The 17,264-nt window shown below is 42.4% G+C and overlaps 1 protein-coding gene across 9 annotated transcripts in view; it reads right to left on the reverse strand.

Annotated features, from left to right (window-relative positions):
- Positions 1-17,264, reverse strand: part of NMNAT1 (nicotinamide nucleotide adenylyltransferase 1) — a 53,323-nt gene that overhangs the window by 21,825 nt on the left and 14,234 nt on the right. For 6 of the 9 annotated variants that reach the window (XM_056543540.1, XM_056543531.1, XM_056543530.1 and 3 more), the window contains exon 1: positions 8,866-9,089. The exons of the other annotated variants lie outside the window; for them this stretch is intronic. In XM_056543540.1, the coding sequence (XP_056399515.1) occupies positions 8,866-8,893 (28 nt within the window). In that variant the 5' untranslated portion in view covers positions 8,894-9,089. Of the gene's footprint in view, positions 1-8,865; positions 9,090-17,264 lie in introns of those variants that run through there. 9 annotated transcript variants of the gene reach the window in all.

A 17,264-nucleotide genomic window follows, 5' to 3' on the forward strand; every position in this document is an offset into this window, starting at 1 on the left:
GGCGCAGTAGAGGGCTCAGAAGCGAAGGAGCGACAAGGGTATTTTGGAGAGTACGTTTTTCTGAAATGGTTTTTGGGGGGCATGTTGCATTTAGGAAGCCCCTATGGTGCCAGAACAGCAAAACCCCCCCCACATGGCATACCATTTTGGAAACTAGACCCCTTGAGGAACGTAACAAGGAATAAAGTGAGCCTTAATACCCCACAGGTGTTTCACGACTTTTGCATATGTAAAAAAAATATATACTTTTTTTCACTAAAATGTGTGTTTCCCCCCAAATTTCACATTTTTGCAAGTGTTAATAGCAGAAAATACCCCCAAAATTTGTAACCCCATCTCTTCTGAGTATGGAGGTACCCCATAAGTTGACCTGAAGTGCACTACGGGTGAACTACAATGCTCAGAAGAGAAGGAGTCATATTTGGCTTTTTGAGAGCAAATTTTGCTCGGGGGCATGTCGCATTTAGGAAGCCCCTATGGTGCCAGAACAGCAAAATAACCCCCACATGGCATACCATTTTGGAAACGAGACCCCTTGAAGAACGTAACAAGGGGTACAGTGAGCATTTACAACCCACTGGTGTCTGTCAGATCTTTGAAACAGTGGGCTGTACAAAATGTTTTATTTGCACAACCCACTGTTCCAAAGATCTGTCAGACACCAGTGGGGGGTAAATTCTCACTGCACCCCTCATTACATTCCATTTTTTTTGCGTTTGTCAAAACCATTGTAACAATCAGCCAGCCCTGTGCAAATCACCTCAAATGTACATGGTGCACTCTCCCTTCTGGGCCTTGTTGTGCGCCCCCAGAGCACTTTGCGCCCACATATGGGGTATCTCCGTACTCGGGAGAAATTGCATTACAAATTTTGTGGGGCTTTTTTCCCTTTTACCTCTTGTCAAAATGAAAAGTATAGGGCAACACCAGCATGTTAGTCCGGGCATGCTGGGAGTTGTAGTTCGGCTGTCCGGGCATGCTGGGAGTTGTAGTTTTGCAACAGCTGGAGGCACCCTGGTTGGGAAACACTGCTGTGGAGAAACACGGCCTGGGCAGATGGACTCCGCTCTCACCAGGGTGAACATTTGGCGCAAGCTGAATGAATGGATGATCCCGCCATGTCAGGTGTGAACTGCTCAGGGTGGTGGAAGAGGTATAATGGTTAGGGAAATATTTTCTTGGTGCGCCCTGGGTTCTTGGATACATGTGGATGGACATTTGACTGATATTAGGGCTTTTCTAAGCAATCTGACGAACAAATGGCACCTTCATGGCAGCTGTTCCCATATGGCAGAAGGAGACTGTCAGCAGGACAATGCGCCATTCACAAGGGTCATAAATTGTCGCCAGGAATATGAGTTTACCTTGTATGCGGCCTTCACAGTCCTAGGATCTTAAAGGGGTATTCCAGGCCAAAACTTTTTTTTATATATCAACTGGCTCCGGAAAGTTAAACAGATTTGGAAAATATTTCTATTAAAAAAATATTAATCCTTCCAATAGTTATTAGCTTCTGAAGTTGAGTTGTTGTTTTCTGTCTAACTGCTCTCTGATGACTCAAGTCCCGGGAGCTGTGCAGTTCCTATGGGGATATTCTCCCATCATGCACAGCTCCCGGGACGTGACATCATCATTAAGCAGTTAGACAGAAAACTTCAGAAGCTAATAACTATTGGAAGGGTTAAGATTTTTAATAGAAGTAATTTACAAATCTGTTATTAAACTTTCTGGCACCAGCTAATATGAAAAAAATTGTTTGCCACCGGAGTACCCCTTTAAAGGGGGTAAGACGTTAGATCGTTATTCGGTGCATGGAGCGAACTCCGCTCCGCCCCGATGACTGGCGATGCCAGCCGCCACCCCCGCTCCATTCACGTCTATGGGAGGAGGTGTGACGGTTATGTGCTCCCCTTCCCATAGATATGAATGGAGGGGGGCGTTGCGTGACGTCACGAACGCGGAAACTGCAAGCTTCCATGTTCCGGACGCAGCCACTGCCAGCCCGGATATTGCGGGGGTCCCCAGTGGCGGGACCCCCCGCAATCTAACATCTTGTCCCCTATGATTTGGATAGGGGATAAGATGTTTTCAGCGGAGTATCCCTTTAAAGGAGTACTGCAGTCTTAGACACTTATCCCCTATCTGATCACAGAGGTCCAACTGCTGGGACCCCCCCGATCTCCCATACGGGAACCCACCATTGCCGCAGTTCTGCACGGCTAATGCACGTGTCGTTGACCTCACTGAGGTCGACGACACGCCCCCCTCCATACAGCTCTATGGGAGAGGCGGGAACGCACCAATGCTGAATCTCCGCCTCTCCCATAGAGATACATGGAGGGGGCGTGTCAGCAGCGGTGTCATGATGCGGCCGACACGCCTCCTGCATGGGAGAGTCGCAGCAGAGCCGGGGCCCCAAACAGGAGATCACAGGGGGTCACAGTGTTCGGACCCCCCCCCCCTCACGACCAGACACTTATCCCCTATACTACGGATATAGGATAAGTGTCTGTGGCTGTGGCAAATAGACGGAGAATTAAAGGGGTACTCCGGTGAAGAAAAACTATTTTTTTTATGAATCAACTGGTGCCAGAAAGTTAACCAGATTTGTAAATTACTTCTATAAAAAAAAAAATCTTAATCCTTCCTGTACTTATTAGCTGCTGAATGCTACAGTGGGAATTCTTTTCCCGTTTGAAACACAGAGCTGTCTGCTGACATCACGAGCACAGTGCTCTCTGCTGACATCTCTGTCCATTTTAGGAACTGTCCAGAGTAAAAGGAAATCCCCATAGAAAACATATGCTGCTCTGGACAGTTCCTAAAATGGACAGAGATGTCAGCAGAGAGCACTGTGCTCGTGATTAAGCAGAGAGCTCTGTGTTTCAAAAAGAAAAGAATTTCCACTGTAGTATTCAGCAGCTAATAAGTACAGGAAGGATTAAGATTTTTTAATAGAAGTCATTTACAAATCTGTTTAACTTTCTGGCACCGGTTGATTTAAAAAAAAATAAAATAAAAAAATAAAAGTTTTTCACCGGAGTACCCCTTTAATAAAGTGGCCATTCAGTGCATAAATCATCCAGTGTAACTTTATCCTGACTCTTACATAGTTATATACTATAGTTATATACGCCATAGCTCTCGTATGGGAGGTGTCTTACCTGTCCTCCCAGCATGACTTGGGGTCTTACATAATCTCGAGATGATTGACCCTGCAGCCTGTCCCATAGCTCTACCTCCTGCTCACAGCGTCCTCCATGATAAACCTGAGCACTATATACTACAAGGTATAAAACCTTCATAAAAATAATGCAGTTATAGGACGGCAGTGCTTATAAAACAGTGGTCTCCAACCTGCGGACCTCCAGATGTTGCAAAACTACAACCCCCAGCATGCCCGGACAGCCAACGGCTGTCCGGGCATGCTGGGGGTTGTAGTTTTGCAACATCTGGAGGTCCGCAGGTTGAAGACCACTGCTATAAAATATCAAAGTAAAATACATATGAGCGTAAAAGAGTCTAAAACTCTCCAGCATGTTCTGCCGGTGCTCTGCTATTTGTGCACTGTTTGCCAATGTTTTCTGGGTGGACATTCCACATAAATTTACGCCATGTGAACGTAGCCTTAGGCTGGGTTCACACCACGTTTTTGCAATACAGTTCCCGTATACGTTTTCAATTTGAAAACCGTACGGAACCGTATTGAAAACCGTACGCATTGACTCTCCATAGAAAACCGTATGCCAAAAGATGCATCCGTTTGTGTCCGTTTTGCATCTTGTACGGTTTTGTCAGTTTTTTTCCCGTATCCAAAACCACAGCCTACCACGGTTTTTGGTCCGGGTGAAAAACCATATTGAAACTGTAAGTTTTTTTTTTTTTTTTTTTTAACATGGGAGTCAATGGGAACCGTACAAAATCGTATGTGCGTAGGGTTCCATCCGGCTTGCAACATACGTTTTTTTACTTTGCACGCCGAAATTTTTTTTGGGGGGGAATTTCAATCAAACATGCGAAACTTTATTCATAATGGAGTAAAAAGTTAAAAACCTACACTTTTTTTTCTTAAAAAAAACGGGTGCAACCGGACATTTTTCAAACTGTATACGGGTTAAAATTTGTACACACGTTTTGATACAGTTTAGTCCGGTTTTGAGGAATCAGTTTTTCATCAAAAACCTGATACGGGAACTGTATTGCAGAAACGTGGTGTGAACCCAGCCTTAGGGGTTGTCTAGTACATAAAGCCCCTGTGTTTAAACTGTATACAAGTTGGGAGAAACCATCCCAGGCCGCTGTTTGCAATGATTTAGGTTCCTGTGTCAATTAGTTTATGTAAATTCATCTCACCACAATATCTAAAAATTTTCTCCGCAGGCCAAGCTCATCACGATTTTGCAGCCAACCTCTTCTCGACAACCTGATATGCAACATTGGCTTTACCTTGTTTGCAACAGGTGAGGTTCACCTACAGTAGTGTGGCTCCCTAACTGCTGCAAAACTACAACTTTCAGCATGCCCTGACAGCCGAAGGCTGAGAGTTGTAGTTTTGCAAAGGCTGGAGAGCAATAGGTTGGACACCACTATATAAGGATGCTGAGAGTTGTAGTTTTGCAAAGGCTGGAGAGCAATAAGTTGGACACCACTATATAAGGATGCTGAGAGTTGTAGCTTTGCAAAGGCTGGAGAGCAATAGGTTGGACACCACTATATAAGGATGCTGGGAGTTGCAGTTTTGCAAAGGCTGGAGAGCAATAGGTTGGACACCACTATATAAGGATGCTGGGAGTTGCCGTTTTGCAAAGGCTGGAGAGCAATAGGTTGGACACCACTATATAAGGATGCTGGGAGTTGCAGTTTTGCAAAGGCTGGAGAGCAATAGGTTGGACACCACTATATAAGGATGCTGGGAGTTGCCGTTTTGCAAAGGCTGGAGAGCAATAGGTTGGACACCACTATATAAGGATGCTGGGAGTTGCAGTTTTGCAAAGGCTGGAGAGCAATAGGTTGGACACCACTATATAAGGATGCTGGGAGTTGTAGTTTTGCAAAGGCTGGAGAGCAATAGGTTGGACACCACTATATAAGGATGCTGGGAGTTGCAGTTTTGCAAAGGCTGGAGAGCAATAGGTTGGACACCACTATATAAGGATGCTGGGAGTTGCAGTTTTGCAAAGGCTGGAGAGCAATAGGCTGGACACCACTATATAAGGATGCTGGGAGTTGTAGTTTTACAAAGGCTGGAGAGCAATAGGTTGGACACCACTATATAAGGATGCTGGGAGTTGCAGTTTTGCAACAGCTGAAGATCTACAGGATAAAAGACCAATGCCTGGGGATGTTGGGAGTTGCAGTTTAGCAACAGCTGAAGAGCTACAGGTTGGAGTTCAAGGTCTGGTGATGCTGGGAGTTGTAGTTTTGCAAAGGCTGGAGAGCAATAGTTTGGGGACGACTGTCTGGGGATGCTGGGAGTTGCAGTTTTGTAATGGCTTAAGGGGCTACAGATTGGAGACCCCTAATTTACAGCATTATCACGGATCACATAAAAGAAGACTCCAATAAGGGGCTCAAGTTTAAGTTGGGGGACAATAGAGGCAGATATAATAAAGATCTCACTGAACCCTAGACAACGGATTATTATGGGGATGAGGACCAAAGGGTCTATGAGTTGTACCTCCCTATTTTGTCCCCTAAATTTTTCTGTCTAGGACACAAAGGCCCCCAGTTTGGTCAGGTAACTGTTGACAGCAGTTTGGGTACAGGTAAGTCGCCACTGAATGGGATACCAATGTGTCTGATCTTGTTCTGGTTGGAGGCTGCTGAGTATTATAGTAGGACGTGATGGGTGGTACAACCATTACTACCCTATATTGACAAGTCTTCCTTCCATTGCAGCGTTTGCTCTGATCCTCATACTGGTGGAGCCGCTACCATCCTGGCTAAAGTCCCTATTTCACACTTTTGGGGCGGCCTCCTTCATCGAGGGGATCTGCACTGTTCTGATGACGTCTCTGGCCACAGAATGTGTAAGATGAACCACTAGTAAAAGTTTAACCCATAGAAAGGTTTCCTTCTATAGGTGCCCCAACATTCATAACATTCTTAAAGAAGTTCTCCACCATAAGGCGATTATAGTACGTACCTGCCAGACAGTAATGGACATGCTTAGGAAGGATCCGTGCTTGGCTAAATGGCTATGTTGTGAGATTATAATAATGCTGAGGCTATCTTTTTGTGAACTGGCTATTTCCTGTTTGAGTTTGTTCCCTCAAACTACAAATCCTATAATTCCTTGTTTATCAGCCACACACATCAGCCACACCACCCATTGAAACACACAAGTGATCCCTTTAATGCAAAAGACCAGTGTTTTCTGACTAGGGTGCCTCCAGCTATTGCAAAAACAGAATGATCTCCCTCCCATCCAGCGGTCGCTCCACCCATTGAAGCAAAGACAGGCTCCCTCTGATCACCTGACTAGTGATTTAATGCCTCAGGCCAAACTGCAACCTGGGAAAACCTGAGACGACACTCTTTTTGTATGCTGTTAAAAATTACAGTAAACCTTGGGGCAAAAATCACAGCATAATTGCGAGACCACCATGAAACAAAGGTACAGACTTTACAGCCCCTGTAGCACAGTCACATAACAAAAATCCTGGAATACCCCTTTAAATAGGGTCTAGTACTAAAGAGTAGCTTAAAAGGATTGTCCAGGAATAGAAAAACAGAGTTAATTTCTGTCCAAAACAGCTCCATGTCTGTCCCCAGGTTGGGTGTGGTATTGCCTTCAATAGACCTGAGCTGCAGAACTATACCCAACCTGGAGACAGACGGGGAGCATTTTTTTCCCCCCTGGATAAGCCCTTTAAAGGGGTACTCCGTCCCTAGACATCTTATCCCCTATCCAAAAGGATAGGGGGATAAGATATCTGATAGCGGGGGTCCCACTGCTGGGACACCCGCAATCTCTGTGCAGTATCCGACATATCATTAGAACGCTTGGAGTGGGCAGCAGGTTCGTGAAGTCACGCCCCTCGTGACATCACACCATGCCCCCTCAATGCAAGTCTATGGGAGGGGGCGTGGCGGATGCCATGCCCCCTCCCATAGACTTGCATTGAGGGGGCGTGATGTGATGTCAAGTTGCAGTAACATCATGACCCTGCCGCCTGCTCCAAGCGTTCGGAACAAAATGTTCCGAACACTGGGGCAGCGGAGTGCCCCTTTAAAGATTCTGGACCTAATGAAAAACATACCAGGACCCCATTAACCAACATATGGCAATCACAATGCTGCTTACTGGTGATATTTAGCCAATCCCTACACTGCTGGACAACTAGGCTTAAAGGGGTTATCCAGGAAAAAAAAAAAATTTATATATCAACTGGCTCCAGAAAGTTAAACATAGTTGTAAATTACTTCTATTAAAAAATCTTAATCCTTTCAGTACTTATGAGCTTCTGAAGTTAAGGTTGCTCTTTTCTGTCTAAGTAATCTCTGATGACACCTGTCTCGGGAAACGCCCAGTTTAGAAGAGGTTTGCTATGGGGATTTGCTTCTAAACTGGGCGTTTCCCAAGACAGGTGTCATCAGAGAGCACTTAGACAGAAAAGAACAACCTTAACTTCAGAAGCTCATAAGTACTGAAAGGATTAAGATTTTTTAATAGAAGTAATTTACATATCTGTTTAACTTTCTGGAGCCAGTTGATATATATATAAAAAAAAGTTTTTTCCTGGATAACCCCTTTAAGGCCTATTTGGAGTCTAGACAATTTGAGTTCTGCCCCTTGTTAGACCATTTATAGAGGCCATATTGGTTATTACACAAATTCTCCATAAACCTATAAATTAGAATAAGCAGAACTTAATTTGACATAGAAATATAAACCTGGGCTCTTCTTTTGCAGGCTGTAAGCACACCAGCTCTGTACTATGTGTCTGTGGTGCTGTCCGCCCTCAGCGTCCTATCTACAGGTATATACACGTTTATCTATCCGTGCGGGGGGGGGGGGGGGGGTTGTCGACATGCTGCCTTCTTGTGGACTGCCGGGGTGCTGTGCATGTGATCGCGGAGGGGGTGGGGGTTCGCGTAAGGGTGCTGGGGAAGGGGAGATCCCAGCAAAGTAAATGGGTAGAAAAATCTGTCGCAGAAAATCTGCAGCAAAATACGCATATGTGAGCATACCCTTACACTACTTTCACAAGTGCATGACACCTTCTACATAATTTTTGCGTTCGTTTAAAGGGATACTCCGGTGGAAAACATTTTTTTTTTAGGTCTTTATAAGTCAACTGGTGCCAGAAAGTTAAACAGATCTGTAAATGACTTCTATTAAAAAATCTTTACCCTTCCTGTACTTTTTAGCAGCTGTATGCTACCTAGGAAATTCTGTTCTTTTTGAATTTCTTTTTTGTCTTGTCCACAGTGCTCTCTGCTGACACCTCTGTCCGTGTCAGGAACTGTCCAGAGCAGCATAGGTTTGCAATAGGGATTTTCTCCTGCTCTGGACAGTTGCCAATACGGGCATCAGGTGTCAGCAGAGAGCACTGTGGATAAGACAAAAAAAGAAATTGAAAAAGCAAAGAATTTCCTCTGAAGCATACAGCTGCTAAAAAGTACTGGAAGGGTAAAGATTTTTTAATAGAAGTCATTTACAAATCTGTTTTTAACTTTCTGGCACCAGTTCATTAAAATAAAAAAAAATAAAAAAGTTTTACAGCGGAGTACCCCTTTAAAGGCCACAAGTCCCAGCTTGACCACTAGTCTAGAACCCAAAATAGCAGCATCGGAGATCCCTATGGTGCCGCCACCTTGGGTCAGTACAGTCGGGCAGGGACTTTCGGTCATGATACTCACGCAGAAATACTTGTGTAAAACCAGCCATAGATAGATGAGGATTCACGGCTTCTATTATAACTATGGATTTTTTTCTTATTCTTACGCAGTGTTCTTCCTCATTGTTGGCCCGTTCTGGCTTTCGAACTCCATTTTCCCTGGGATGGTCCTTAGTAAGGAATCGAGAACGGGCATCTGCTATGAAGTGGTGACCTGCTGCCCGTGTACATGGCACATCTGAGGAGTCATATCCACCCCCTCCCAAAATGACTGGTTTATAATGGACTGCTGTTCTGGGACCGGCCGAGGACAAACCCACTATATACCTACTGTCCCTGCAAATCAGGCCACAAAGCCGGCAGAACAGAGGAGCATTCAGCTTCTCCAGGAGACAAAGGAACAGGCGGCCGGGGAGAGCGGTTTACAGCAGCGGCCGGGAGATGGGGCGGGGGGCTCCTGAACGCCTCGCTCCCCCACAGATTGGCAGCTTCTGTGCCCAGAATTGTTGGCTGGGATCTTATATGGACAAATGATCCTGTCGTTCAGAGATTAGCAGAGAAATAAAAGAGCAGGAGAGGGAGGGGGCGCAAAGTCCACTGCAGAAAACCGCAGACAATCTGCATTAAAGGGGGACTCCGGTGGAAAACAATTTTTTTCAAATCAACTGGTACCAGAAAGTTAAACAGATTTGTAAACTAATTCTATTTCAAAATCTTAAAGGGGTATTCCAGAAAAAAACTTTTTTTTTTTTATATATCAACTGGCTCCAGAAAGTTAAGCAGATTTGTAAATTACTTCTATAAAAAAAAATCTTAATCCTTTCAATAATTATCAGCTGCTGAAGTTGAGTTGTTGTTTTCTGTCTGGCAACAGTGCTCTCTGCTGACATCTCTGCTTGTCTCGGGAACTGCACAGAGTAGAAGAAGTTTTCTATGGGGATTTGCTTCTAAACTGGGTGGTTCCCGAGACAGGTGTCATCAGAGAGCACTTAGACAGAAAAGAACAACTCAACATCAGCAGCTCATAAGTACTGAAAGGATTAAGATTTTTTTTAATAGAAGTAATTTAAAAATCTGTTTAACTTTCTGGAGCCAGTTGATATATATAAAAGTTTTTTTCCTGGATAACCCCTTTAATCCTTCCACTAATTATCAGCTGCTGTATATTACAGAGGAAGTCGAGTTGTTTTTTTCAGAAAGTTAAAGAGATTTATAAATTACTTCTATAAAAAAAAATCTTAATCCTTCCAGTACTTATCAGCTGCTGTATGCTCCAGAGGAAGTTGTGTAGTTCTTTCCAGTCTGACCACAGTGCTCTCTGCTGACACCTCTGTCCGTGTCAGGAACTGTCCAGAGCAGGAGAGGTTATCTATGGGGTTTGCTTCTACTCCGAACAGTTCTCGATATGGACAGAGGTGTCAGCAGAGAGCACTGTGGTCAGACTGGAAAGAACTACACAACTTCCTCTGTAGTATACAGCAGCTGATAAGTACTGGAAGGATTAAGATTTTTTTTATAGAAGTAATTTATAAATCTGTTTAACTTTCTGAGACTAGTTAATATGAAAAAAATAAAATGTTTTCCACCGGAGTACCCCTTTAACATACGGCTCAGGCCTTACATCAGTGTTTACCAACCAGTGTGCCTCCAGCTGTTGCAAAAATACAACTCTCAGCATGCCCGGACAGCCAACGGCTGTCCGGGCATGCTGGGAGTTGTATTTTTGCAACAGCTGGAGCTCCACAGTTTGGAGACCACTGTCCTAGATGCTGACAAAGGCTGCCCAGGCATGCTGGGAGTTGTTATTTTGCAACAGCTGGAGGCACACTGATTAGGAATCACTCACTGGTTTACATAGACAGTATCTCTCATAAGTGAGTCCACCCCTCACATTTTTGTTAATATTTTATTCTATGTTTTCACTGAAGAAATGACCCTCTGCTACAATGTAAAGTAGTGAGTGCACAGTATAACAGTGTTTAATGTTGTGTCCCCTCAAAATAATTAAACACGCAGCTATTAATGTCTACAAAAGTGAGTGCACCCCTAAGTAACTGCATCCAAATTGGCCCAATTAGCCATTTACCCTCCCCAATGTCACGTGATTTGTTAGCATTCCAAGGTGTCTCAAGTGTCTTGCATTTGGTGTTATCGCTCTCACACTCTCTAATACTGGTGACTGGAAGTTCAACATGGCACCTCATGGCAAAGAACTCTCGGAGGATCTGCGAAAAAGAATTGTTCCTCTAATAAAGATGGCCAAGGCTATAAGAAGATGACCAAGACCCCGGAACTGAGCTGCAGCATGGTGGGCAAGACAATACAGAAGGTTTGGCAGGACAGGCTCTAATCAGAACAGGCCTCGCCATTGTCGACCTATGAAGTTGAGTGCACATGCTCAGCGTCATATCCCATATCCAGAGGTTGTCTTTAGGAAAATGATGTATGATTGCTGCCAGTATTGCTGCAGAGGACAATTTGGACATTTCCTCTTAGGGCTGTACTCACTTTTCTTGCCAAGGTTTAAACATTAATGGTTGTGTATGGAGTTATTTTGAGGTGACACAACATTATACACTGTTATACAGGATGTGCGCTCACTACAGAGGGTAATTTATTCAATGCTGTCACATGAAAAGATGGAAAATATTTAAAAAACAACTATGAGGGGTGGAGTCACTTATGGGATATACTGTATATATAATGTGAGGGGTGGACTCACTTATGGTATATACTGTATATATAATGTGAGGGGTGGACTCACTTATGGGAGATACTGTATATATAATGTGAGGGGTGGAGTCACTTATGGGATATACTGTATATATAATGTGAGGGGTGGAGTCACTTATGGTATATACTGTATATATAATGTGAGGGGTGGAGTCACTTATGGGAGATACTGTATATATAATGTGAGGGGTGGACTCACTTATGGGAGATACTGTATATATAATGTGAGGGGTGGACTCACTTATGGTATATACTGTATATATAATGTGAGGGGTGGAGTCACTTATGGTATATACTGTATATATAATGTGAGGGGTGGACTCACTTATGGGAGATACTGTATATATAATGTGAGGGGTGGAGTCACTTATGGGATATACTGTATATATAATGTGACGGGTGGAGTCACTTATGGGATATACTGTATATATAATGTGAGGGGTGGACTCACTTATGGGAGATACTGTATATATAATGTGAGGGGTGGACTCACTTATGGTATATACTGTATATATAATGTGAGGGGTGGACTCACTTATGGGAGATACTGTATATATAATGTGAGGGGTGGAGTCACTTATGGGAGATACTGTATATATAATGTGAGGGGTGGAATCACTTATGGGATATACTGTATATATAATGTGAGGGGTGGAGTCACTTATGGTATATACTGTATATATAATGTGAGGGGTGGAGACACTTATGGGATATACTGTATATAATGTGAGGGGTGGAGTCACTTATGGGATATACTGTATATAATGTGAGGGGTGGACTCACTTATGGGATATACTGTATATAATGTGAGGGGTGGAGTCACTTATGGGATATACTGTATATAATGTGAGGGGTGGACTCACTTATGGGAGATACTGTATATATAATGTGAGGGGTGGAGTCACTTATGGTATATACTGTATATATAATGTGAGGGGTGGAGTCACTTATGGGAGATACTGTATATATATAATGTGAGGGGTGGAGTCACTTATGGGAGATACTGTATATAATGTGAGGGGTGGAGTCACTTATGGGATATACTGTATATAATGTGAGGGGTGGAGTCACTTATGGGAGATACTGTATATATAATGTGAGGGGTGGAGTCACTTATGGGAGATACTGTATATATAATGTGAGGGGTGGAGTCACTTATGGGATATACTGTATATATAATGTGAGGGGTGGAGTCACTTATGGGATATACTGTATATAATGTGAGGGGTGGAGTCACTTATGGTATATACTGTATATATAATGTGAGGGGTGGACTAACTTATGGGAGATACTGTATATAATGTGAGGGGTGGAGTCACTTATGGGATATACTGTATATATAATGTGAGGGGTGGACTCACTTATGGAAGATACTGTATATAATGTGAGGGGTGGACTCAATTATGGGAGATACTGTATATATAATGTGAGGGGTGGACTCACTTATGGTATATACTGTATATATAATGTGAGGGGTGGAGTCACTTATGGGATATACTGTATATATAATGTGAGGGGTGGACTCACTTATGGAAGATACTGTATATATAATGTGAGGGGTGGACTCACTTATGGGATATACTGTATATATAATGTGAGGGGTGGAGTCACTTATGGTATATACTGTATATATAATGTGAGGGGTGGAGTCACTTATGGGAGATACTGTATATATAATGTGAGGGGTGGACTCACTTATGGGAGATACTGTATATATAATGTGAGGGGTGGACTCACTTATGGGAGATACTGTATATATAATGTGAGGGGTGGATTCACTTATGGGATATACTGTATATATAATGTGAGGGGCGGATTCACTTATGGGAGATACTGTATATATAATGTGAGGGGTGGAGTCACTTATGGTATATACTGTATATATAATGTGAGGGGTGGACTCACTTATGGGAGATACTGTATATATAATGTGAGGGGTGGACTCACTTATGGGAGATACTGTATATATAATGTGAGGGGTGGACTCACTTATGGGAGATACTGTATATATAATGTGAGGGGTGGACTCACTTATGGGAGATACTGTATATATAATGTGAGGGGTGGACTCACTTATGGGATATACTGTATATATAATGTGAGGGGTGGAGTCACTTATGGGATATACTGTATATATAATGTGAGGGGTGGACTCACTTATGGGATATACTGTATATATAATGTGAGAGGTGGACTCACTTATGGGATATACTGTATATATAATGTGAGGGGTGGACTCACTTATGGGAGATACTGTATATATAATGTGAGGGGTGGACTCACTTATGGGATATACTGTATATATAATGTGAGGGGTGGACTCACTTATGGGATATACTGTATATATAATGTGAGGGGTGGACTCACTTATGGGATATACTGTATATATAATGTGAGGGGTGGACTCACTTATGGGATATACTGTATATAATGTGAGGGGTGGAGTCACTTATGGGATATACTGTATATATAATGTGAGGGGTGGAGTCACTTATGGGATATACTGTATATATAATGTGAGGGGTGGACTCACTTATGGGATATACTGTATATAATGTGAGGGGTGGAGTCACTTATGGGATATACTGTATATATAATGTGAGGGGTGGAGTCACTTATGGGATATACTGTATATATAATGTGAGGGGTGGACTCACTTATGGGAGATACTGTATATAATGTGAGGGGTGGAGTCACTTATGGGATATACTGTATATATAATGTGAGGGGTGGAGTCACTTATGGGATATACTGTATATATAATGTGAGGGGTGGACTCACTTATGGGATATACTGTATATATAATGTGAGGGGTGGACTCACTTATGGGATATACTGTATATAATGTGAGGGGTGGAGTCACTTATGGGATATACTGTATATATAATGTGAGGGGTGGAGTCACTTATGGGATATACTGTATATATAATGTGAGGGGTGGACTCACTTATGGGAGATACTGTATATAATGTGAGGGGTGGAGTCACTTATGGGATATACTGTATATATAATGTGAGGGGTGGAGTCACTTATGGGATATACTGTATATATAATGTGAGGGGTGGAGTCACTTATGGGATATACTGTATATATAATGTGAGGGGTGGACTCACTTATGGGAGATACTGTATATAATGTGAGGGGTGGAGTCACTTATGGGAGATACTGTATATATAATGTGAGGGGTGGACTCACTTATGGGATATACTGTATATATAATGTGAGGAGTGGACTCTCTTATGGGATATACTATATATAATGTGAGGGGTGGACTCACTTATGGGATATAATGTATATAATGTGAGGGGTGGAGTCACTTATGGGAGATACTGTATATATAATGTGAGGGGTGGAGTCACCTTAGGAATATACTGTATATAATGTGAGGGGTGGAGTCACTTATGGGAGATACTGTATATATATAATGTGAGGGGTGGACTCACTTATGGGAGATACTGTATATAATGTGAGGGGTGGAGTCACTTATGGGATATACTGTATATAATGTGAGGGGTGGAGTCACTTATGGTATATACTGTATATATAATGTGAGGGGTGGACTCACTTATGGGAGATACTGTATATATATAATGTGAGGGGTGGAGTCACTTATGGGAGATATTGTATATAATGTGAGGGGTGGAGTCACTTATGGGATATACTGTATATAATGTGAGGGGTGGAGTCACTTATGGGATATACTGTATATATATATATATATATAATGTGAGGGGTGGAGTCACTTATGGGATATACTGTATATAATGTGAGGGGTGGACTCACTTATGGGATATACTGTATATATAATGTGAGGGGTGGAGTCACTTATGGGAGATACTGTATATATAATGTGAGGGGTGGACTCACTTATGGGATATACTGTATATATAATGTGAGGGGTGGACTCACTTATGGGATATACTGTATATATAATGTGAGGGGTGGAGTCACTTATGGGATATACTGTATATAATGTGAGGGGTGGAGTCACTTATGGGAGATACTGTATATATAATGTGAGGAGTGGACTCCCTTATGGTATATACTGTATATAATGTGAGGGGTGGACTCACTTATGGGATATACTGTATATATAAAGTGAGCGGTGGACTCACTTATGGGATATACTGTATATATAATGTAAGCGGTGGACTCACTTATGGGATATACTGTATATATAATGTGAGGGGTGGACTCACTTATGGGATATACTGTATATAATGTGAGGGGTGGAGTCACTTATGGGATATACTGTATATAATGTGAGGGGTGGAGTCACTTATGGGAGATACTGTATATATAATGTGAGGGGTGGACTCACTTATGGGATATACTGTATATAATGTGAGGGGTGGAGTCACTTATGGGAGATACTGTATATATAATGTGAGGGGTGGACTCACTTATGGGATATACTGTATATAATGTGAGGGGTGGAGTCACTTATGGGATATACTGTATATAATGTGAGGGGTGGAGTCACTTATGGGAGATACTGTATATATAATGTGAGGAGTGGACTCCCTTATGGTATATACTGTATATAATGTGAGGGGTGGACTCACTTATGGGATATACTGTATATATAAAGTGAGCGGTGGACTCACTTATGGGATATACTGTATATATAATGTAAGCGGTGGACTCACTTATGGGATATACTGTATATATAATGTGAGGGGTGGACTCACTTATGGGATATACTGTATATATAATGTGAGGTGTGGACTCACTTATGGGATATTCTGTATATATAATGTGAGGGGTGGAGTCACTTATGGGATATACTGTATATATAATGTGAGGGGTGGACTCACTTATGGAAGATACTGTATATAATGTGAGGGGTGGACTCACTTATGGGAGATACTGTATATATAATATGAGGGGTGGACTCACTTATGGGAGATACTGTATATATATATATATAATGTGAGGGGTGGACTCACTTATGGGAGATACTGTATATAATGTGAGGGGTGGAGTCACTTATGGGAGATACTGTATATATAATGTGAGGGGTGGACTCACTTATGGGAGATACTGTATATATAATGTGAGGGGTGGAGTCACTTATGGGATATACTGTATATATAATGTGAGGGGTGGACTCACTTATGGTATATACTGTATATAATGTGAGGGGTGGACTCACTTATGGGAGATACTGTATATATAATGTGAGGGGTGGAGTCACTTATGGGAGATACTGTATATATAATGTGAGGGGTGGACTCACTTATGGTATATGCTGTATATATAATGTGAGGGGTGGACTCACTTATGGGAGATACTGTGTATATAATGTGAGGGGTGGAGTCACTTATGGGATATACTGTATATATAATGTGAGGGGTGGATTCACTTATGGGATATACTGTATATATAATGTGAGGGGTGGAGTCACTTATGGGATATACTGTATATATAATGTGAGGGGTGGACTCACTTATGGGAGATACTGTATATATAATGTGAGGGGTGGAGTCACTTATGGGAGATACTGTATATATAATGTGAGGGGTGGACTCACTTATGGGAGATACTGTATATATAATGTGAGGGGTGGAGTCACTTATGGGATATACTGTATATATAATGTGAGGGGTGGACTCACTTATGGGAGATACTGTATATATAATGTGAGGGGTGGAGTCACTTATGGGATATACTGTATATATAATGTGA

Source organism: Hyla sarda, chromosome 10, assembly GCF_029499605.1.
Source record: "Hyla sarda isolate aHylSar1 chromosome 10, aHylSar1.hap1, whole genome shotgun sequence".
Classification (NCBI taxonomy): Eukaryota; Metazoa; Chordata; class Amphibia; order Anura; family Hylidae; genus Hyla; species Hyla sarda.